Consider the following 7,951-nt stretch of genomic DNA (forward strand, 5'->3'; position numbering starts at 1 on the left):
TGAAATCATGGAATTTGTAAAGGCTTGAGAACATAAATTTGCAAGCATACTCATAACAATGCAAAAATAGTTATTCATCCAGTGCATTAAGATAATTTATCACATGATTTATCTATTGTTTAGAGCCTAGGTTCAAATGAAAATTTAAACAACTGCAACATCAAATCTGTTTCAAATCAAAACCAGTGCCAGAGTTTTCATGTAATACACCATTAATAGCTTCATGAAATATATTTACATAGTCATCATGTTCAAAGCATTTACTAATGTAAGAATTACCGTTTTCATTTTGAAGACCTTGGTGTACATGTGTTGTCCATAAACCTACACCGAATACATTTCTCCACGAGTTTTCCCTCAGAATGTAAGATCTAGGATAGTTTTGTGTGCGACGGGGTTGAGTCCTGTGCTGAATAACAGAACCGAGAATATTTTGTGGAGCGATAGCGGGAAGAGTTCGGTCATGAGGGCGGTGTCTCTTGGTGTCAATGTCCCAGAGGAGAATGGTTCGATTGCCCGCAAGTTTCCTTCGCCTTCACTAAAGAGGAAATGCCTGCAGAGGCCAGATATTCTGCCCCAGTTGCCCGGCATAAGTTCGCTGTTATCAACATTAGAGTAGGCGGATGTCAATGTGCACGGTTTTCATTTGCAGTAGTGTTTAACTTTTCTATGTAACAGGGAACCTTCTTTCATGTTTTCAACCTCCTGGTCTTCCATTTCATACCTGAAAAAGTAAATTATCTGACTTGAACTGTTCCCAGCATCCATTTCTCTGAGATTATGAAAGGATGTACAATTGAAAAACAAATTATATCATATTATCTGCATATAACAATAGGAAGAAATCATATAAAGCGACCATGAGAAACATATCAGACTCATGAAAGTCCCCAAACATAAAACTTAGGAATCATCGGGAGAATTTATGATCAGAGACGTTGTGGGATCAACGCAGCAGTTGTTGTATTGACAAAACGCCAGGTAGAGTGCACACGTGGTGCATGCATGCCAAGCATGCTACCCAAAAGTTTTTTACTCTTTTACCTTTTTAATATTTTATTTCAATTATTAACATTTAATATTTTATTTTATTTCAATTATTTTATACTTAAAACTCGTTATGAGTTTGAAAACACTACCATTTTTCAAAAACTTCTACGCAATTATAACCTTTGAAAACAGAGTGATTTTCTAAAAACTTATAAGCAGTTATGCAGATGAGAAAAGATACTGTATTCACAATGATGTTATTTGCACTATTTCTGTTTAGTGACGACTTAAGGTGCAATCACAGAGTTGACACCTCGGAATTAGTCATCTTCCTTTATGCTAAGCGTGGATTGTGGGGTCAAAGTGATAAGGAGGTGAGAGTCACCTTATTTATGTTTGGGAGCCATTTGTCCATTGTCACAAATTCTGTCGACGGAAGGGTTTTGTATTGTTTTTTTGAGGTTGAGGGCCCATTCTGTTTCTGCGTAGAGTAAACATCCAAATTCTTCTACTTTATCACTATCTTTGGTGATTTCATGCATAAAGTATAATTCGAACCTAAAATTGGAAATTTGTTAATAATGACTGCTATTTGTTACATAATATTTATTATTAATTATATTCCGAAATTTGTTAATAATGACGCTATTTGTTACATAATATTAATTATTAATTATATTCTTCACCATTAGTTTCATCTGCGAAGAATTATTCACCATTAGATGCCTCTGCACCAATTACTCGCATTTAAAAAAAAACAAACGACCGCATTTATTTTAGTGCTATTAGAGAACAACTGTATTTATTTAAGTGCTATTAGAAAACAACTGTATTTATTTTAGTGTGCATGGGTTTTATAACAGGTTTCCAAGCGATACCCAGCGATAATCTGGTTGAAATATTATAGAATTTATTCATTGTCAATTTAGCAAATATTTTAAAATCAGATCAAATCAAATAAACAACAATCAAATCAAATATTGTAAGTTCCCATGCACTTACAATCTTTTAGTGGTCCCTGCACCACTGACGCCCTCTACACAATTTATGAAATGCGAGATTCCATCAACGCCTTCCTCTGCAGGCTTGCTTGAAATACAGAGTTGGACTATTACAAAGAAGGAACAAATGGGTTCTTATGTAATTTGTATTGCACACAAACATACAGATAGAACGATGTTAGACCGGATATGTAATACGGATTTTCTTGGATCTGTCTAAGGAATGTGGTTCAAAAAGAGCCGAGTCACTGGAACCACTATGAGCATAATAGTAAATTCATAGACACTGATGATCGAAATTTTCATATGCAGCTTGGGAGGTCCTCCAAAGCCATGGCAGCCACTATCAAAATCAAAATAAAAAGTGATATTCTACTACAGAGGCAGGCCAAACGAGACAATTCAAAAGACAAATTTCTTGGGTTTTCGATAAAGAAACTGATAAATTCCAAGTTCCAGACATGAGCCTTGAAGGAAAAATAGAACATAGTTAAAATTTCTTATGCCTATACTCTAGTTAATAGTTAAAATTTGAGTACTCTTCACTAGAGGCATTGCATTTTTGCTCAATTTCAGGTTGTCGCACCCTGGCAAAACTGAAGAAGTTGTGCTGAAAATTCTCAGATAACAACTTTATATCTTGCAGATGGATTCCTCTGTTGACATTGTCTAGTCTATGGATTGAAAATGGCAAGAGAACATCAAAGCTAAAAGAGAAGTTAGGATATTTTAGTGAATGAGTTTTTCATATTTGCATTATGCCATTATATACGTCATTTATTACAAATATAAAGACATCGACCAATTTTTCATATTTGCATTAGGCCATTATATCTGTCATTTATTACAGGATATAAAGACATTGAACAATTTAACATGCTTACTCATCAAAGGTGGCAACATAGGCAGCTGTAAATAGAGGAGAAAACACTAGTGGCATGGGCAAAGGCAGTAGCTTTTCCCTATATCATGAGCAGAAAATATGGAGCGCTCAGCAGTCGAAAAGTGCACGTCAACTAAAATGTTACATTGAACCATTAAAAAATAACGTCCTGGCATCCCAGATCGACTACCTAGATGGACTACCTATAAGAAGTGCAATGCTGGAGTAGTAGCATGGATAATTTATAAGAGATTTTCCGCTGAAGATGTAGCTATTGCTTTCAGCTACTATTATTTTATCGCCTAGAAGCCCCTCTTTTTATATAGCCATAGCCTCGTCCATATACAAATCCCGTAGAGGCCTTTTGAGTATTCCATATGGGTGAGGCTCCAGTGCATGCATCCATAATCGCCATAGATCGTTCACTCAGTGGGACAGATGTAGCGCAACATCCTCTTGTATCCAAAGTTGCGCCTGCCTATTGTTTTCTCACCGCATTGTGCATGCATGCACTATTTTCTCCCGTGGAATGCATTCATAGTCTCTTATAGGCACGGACCGCCGCTACGCAGTTGCCCTTGTTCATTAGATAGGTTAAATATCCTTTATCCATTCCATTTATGTTTAGGATTGCTTCAAATCAATCATGCATATGCATAGGATTGCTTCAAATCAATCATGCATATGCAGGATAAATTTAGGCAATGCATTACTAATTTGACTTGAATCATTCTTTCCTTCTGGTAGAAATCTTCTTCTATTTAATCCCGTGCTTATTTCTATCTTTGTAGTGCTCTCATGTGCATGTTTTTTATTTAATGTTGTCCAATGCCATAGGTATTATTGTGGATGGGATGACTGTGCTATTTTTTTGTTGGAAGTCTGTGGATGTAGGGATGTTCAATTCATGCATCTTGTTTAACTATTGTATGCAATGATAATCCTCGGCATGTCATCGAGATACTGGCCTAGTCTGTGTTTGATTGATTCAAATGGAATATAGTAGTCATTAGTTTTTATATTCATTGACCTTCAAGAGGTCAATTTTAAGGGTTTTCTTTATCTTTTTTGCATTATCATTGTGAAGGTCCAACGTGTAATGAATAAGAATTTTCTCTTTATACAGTGGGATTTGCACAATTGCCTCATGATTAATATGAGTTATTCCAATTGATATGGAATTATTGCCGCTGGAAATTTAAGGATAATTCTTTGGCTGCAAAATATATATCTATGAATTCACTTTAACTTACTCTCTTATATTGTTTTAATCCACGTAATATGTATGTAAATCTTCTTGAATTTAGGCCGTTTTAGTATTTAAGAGTATGCATTTCAAAGGAATCTAGTTGAGGTATCTTAATTTTAAGTTGTGAACTAACTATGAGTTTTCATATTCTACTTTCACTTTGACAGTAAAAGCAAAAGATGAGTTCCAGATGTGAAACAAGTCCTGGAAGGAAAACATGAATTTCGGATGTGAGAGCCAAAATCCTGAAAGATCATGTGAATTACAAGTATGGATCATTTTGGATGGATCCATGAAGAATCAGATCAACAACTTCTTAATGCAAACTCTTTCTTCAGCTATTCCAGATGCTCGATCTACTTCATCACAGGTTATAGCAACGATTCTTGGCATTGAGTTACCTCACGGCTAGTGGCCAGAGCTCATCGGGAAATTATTACTCAACGTGGGTGTCCCATAAATGGAACCACCCACACATATCTTTGTGAGGAGCTTATTGCAGATAGTCTTACCCAAGATGAGGTAAATTCCATCCTTACAGTAGTTGTGCATGGAACAAAATCATCTGAGATTAACAATGAGGTTAGGGTTGCTACTACTCGAGCATTGTATAATGCTTTGAATTTTTCTCACAAGAATTTTGATAATGATGTAGAGAGGGATTGTATTATGAGAGTATTTTGTGAAGCAACCTTGTCCATAGAAGTAAGGATTCGATTAGTTGCTTTTGAATGTCTGGTGTTGATATCTTTTACACATTATGAGAATCTTGTCACTTACATGGAAGACATGTTTTCTTTTATAGGAAAGGCTGTCAAAACATATGAAGAGATGGTTTCTTTTCAAGCTATCGAGTTTTGGAGTTCTATATGTGACGAAGAAATTGATATACTAGAGGAATATGTAGGAGACCTAAGTGGTGATTTAGATGTTCCTTGCTTTTATTTGATTAAGCAAGCACTTCCTTCTCTTCTGCCAATGTTATTAGAGACATTGTTGAAACCAGAAGAGGACAAAGATTAGGATGAGAGGGCATGAAATCTCTCTATGGCCGGAGGAACTTGCTTGTGTCTTGTTGCGAGAACTATGGGAGATGACATTGCCCCCCTTATTATGCCATTTGTAGAAAAAAACATATCAAATCTAGATTGGAGATGTTGAGAGGTAGCTACTTATGCCTTTTGATCAATTTTGGAGGGTGCATCACCTCATAAGCTTACTCCTATTGTCAATGTTACTCTCAGCTTTATTCTCAATGCAATGAAGGATAAGAATAGTCATGTTAAAGACAACTTCATGGACCCTTTGAAGAGTATTCGAATTTTTCCAAAATTCAACAATGGAGACACTCTACTTTTTAAGTATAGGACCTATTTTGGCGAACTACTAGCAAGACAAGAAAGGGAATTGGAACATAACAAGGAAAAGGTCTCCTAGTCATATCTTATCAAATAGGTTGGAATGTACCTTGTGAAGTATGGAATTACATTTCAGTGGTGAGCTTTCCTTGCTCAATATTGAAATTTAAATTAAAAGAATGAACAAATCATTAATTTTGATGTGCTACTATTTCCTAGATTATCGTAAGTTCGAATTAAAAGAATGAAAAAATCATTATTTTTTATTTGCTAGTCTTTCTTTTGCAACATATGTACAATTCCTAGTTAGAAAAATACACAAGGTGAATTTCTTAAAACAAGAACCCACTAAAATAAATCAAAATGAAAATTTGGGACAATATTACATCTCCAAATTTGATTTATGCCGTCCCTTGAAACGTATTAAAGAAAACAGTATGATAGGGTGATCAACTTTAACCGTGAGTAATCTGGTTGAATCATTTCCTAGCCTATAGGATATAACTTAATGAAACCGTTAGAATTTGGCAACTGTTCATTTAAACCAAATAACTCCCCATTCTTGAATCGACCAAGTAACGGACTGTAGAAGGTACTGATCAGAGTGCGGACATCAATAACAACCCGCCATTCTTCTCAGCCACCATTGTACATGAGACAATGAGAGTTAGTTCGCTTATCCGAAGGGTAATGGAATGATACATTTCTGGTGGAAAAGTAGCTGGCATGAACATCATGGTTATACATTGTCGGATGCACAAGAAGAAGAATGCACAAATACGAATCGGAAAAGCCCAAGACCTACCGTTTTAACACTGTAAGACATCACTCAGCGGAGTCAAAGAAAAGCTGAGGATATCATTAGAGTGCTCAGTGGAAAGAAGAAACTCTTCCAAGTAATCATTCCCAAGGTCCTGCAACTCCACAACAGCTGACTCTACAGTTAAGCTATTCAATCGCACATGGTTAACCAACCCGTACGCAGCACCACATAAATGGTTATGATCGCGTGCAGGGCTTTCCAACTCTAAGCCCACCGCTTGTATGTCGTCACTTCTACTACTCCCTCTCGTTCTTTTCGTCCGGATTGTGGTCATTCCATCATCGTCTTCTACAATATATCTCTTAAAATCCGGTGCAGGAGAGTCGGCCTCTGGCACCTGAAGTGGAAGGACACTGATATGCTTCTGCCGAGAGAATATAAGTTTAGAGGAGCATCCGTAATTGCTGTCTGCCAAAGCTTTCATCACGACCTCTACGGGAAAGTTTATAGAGGCCCGAGTTCCGCGAATGAGAAGAGCAGCTTTATCATAAGCCATAGCAGCCTCCTCCGCCGTTTGGTAGGTGCCGAGCCACACTCGAGCCCCCTCCCTCGCTGATGTTGAATGTGTAATTTCAACTGCGCAGCCGTACCATCGCCAGAAATCGTTCACGAAGCCTGCCTGAAATATTTCGCACCAGCCTTCCAGCGAAGGAATATTCAGGCGATCGACTCCGATACGATATGGTGGCAGCACGTGGCTCTCCCCATACGTCAGCCAACGTAAAATTTCGGAACGTATTGTTCAGTCATGTAATGGTTTCCGATATTGTTGTCCACCGTCCGATTTGCTTGAATGTTCTCCGCCATTGATCGATTGAAGCTACATACAAACCAACATCGAATTAAAACATTGCGTGGAGTAAAAGTTTTTGGGTTGACCGCCGTTAAGGTAATTTAATGAAATTAAATGTGTTCGTAGGATGGTTGGTAAATATTTTATTTTTAATATTTCTTTTATGCACGAAAGTATGGAGAACTTAAAGATAGGTATGGTGCATTTAAAGAAAAGCATGGACTTTGTGTTAGTTTTTTTTACGCAATGTAATATCCAAAAGAAGAAGGAGCTTGTATATTTTTTTTTGGTTGACTTTTTGTAATGAGTGAGAGCTCGGGGGCAACGAAAAAGAACAGAGAGAATTTGCACAACAGTGCATGAAGAAAAGAACAGAGAGGAGCGAATTTGTTTTGTAAGCCTGTGTAAATTTTGTTTTTACAGCAGTATGTAAAAGAAGGTTTTACACCAGTAAGTAATATGTTTTCACAACAGTGAATGTAAATGAGAGTTTTACCCAGCAGAGTAAATTCTCATGTGGAGACAGAGTAAATGTTTTTGTTGAACGTATTTGTGGTGAATCCCTCTCAGCAAAGAGGATGAATATGTATCAGGCATATATTTTAATGAATAGAAATTTTTTTATGGTGGTGAAATACTCTGTTTCTCAGTAAAAAAAATTTTAAAGCTTCCCTGTGCACAAAAGATCTTGGAAAGGTAGAAACAGAGCATTGCCTCTGTGAGTTTATTTTGTTTGTTTTTGGGATTTTCTCAGAAAAATCCCCAACAGTGGTATCAGAGCATGCTTAGGCTCTTTGAAGGTGACAAAGAAGCTGAAGGGAGGAGTCTTTTGTTGCAGCAGTAGATCTTCTCCA

The 7,951-nt window shown here is 36.8% G+C and overlaps 1 protein-coding gene and 1 pseudogene across 1 annotated transcript; one reads left to right on the forward strand and one right to left on the reverse strand.

The window, feature by feature from the left end:
- Positions 1–4,340: 4,340 nt before the first annotated feature.
- LOC149203732 (importin subunit beta-1 pseudogene) lies at positions 4,341–5,513 on the forward strand (annotated as a pseudogene).
- A 777-nt stretch (positions 5,514–6,290) lies between these two features.
- On the reverse strand, positions 6,291–7,111 carry LOC149203733 (ethylene-responsive transcription factor 1B-like). The gene is made up of 2 exons (XM_089401960.1): positions 7,025–7,111; positions 6,291–6,923 (listed from the first exon to the last, which is right to left on the reverse strand). Exons 1-2 carry the CDS (start codon positions 7,109–7,111, stop codon positions 6,291–6,293), a joined length of 720 nt encoding a protein of 239 aa, XP_089258086.1.
- Positions 7,112–7,951: the final 840 nt, after the last annotated feature.

The sequence above is a fragment of the Pinus tabuliformis genome, chromosome 2_1 (assembly GCF_031772625.1).
Source record: "Pinus tabuliformis cultivar Carrire ecotype Pingquan chromosome 2_1, CPIR1, whole genome shotgun sequence".
Taxonomy (NCBI): domain Eukaryota; kingdom Viridiplantae; phylum Streptophyta; class Pinopsida; order Pinales; family Pinaceae; genus Pinus; species Pinus tabuliformis.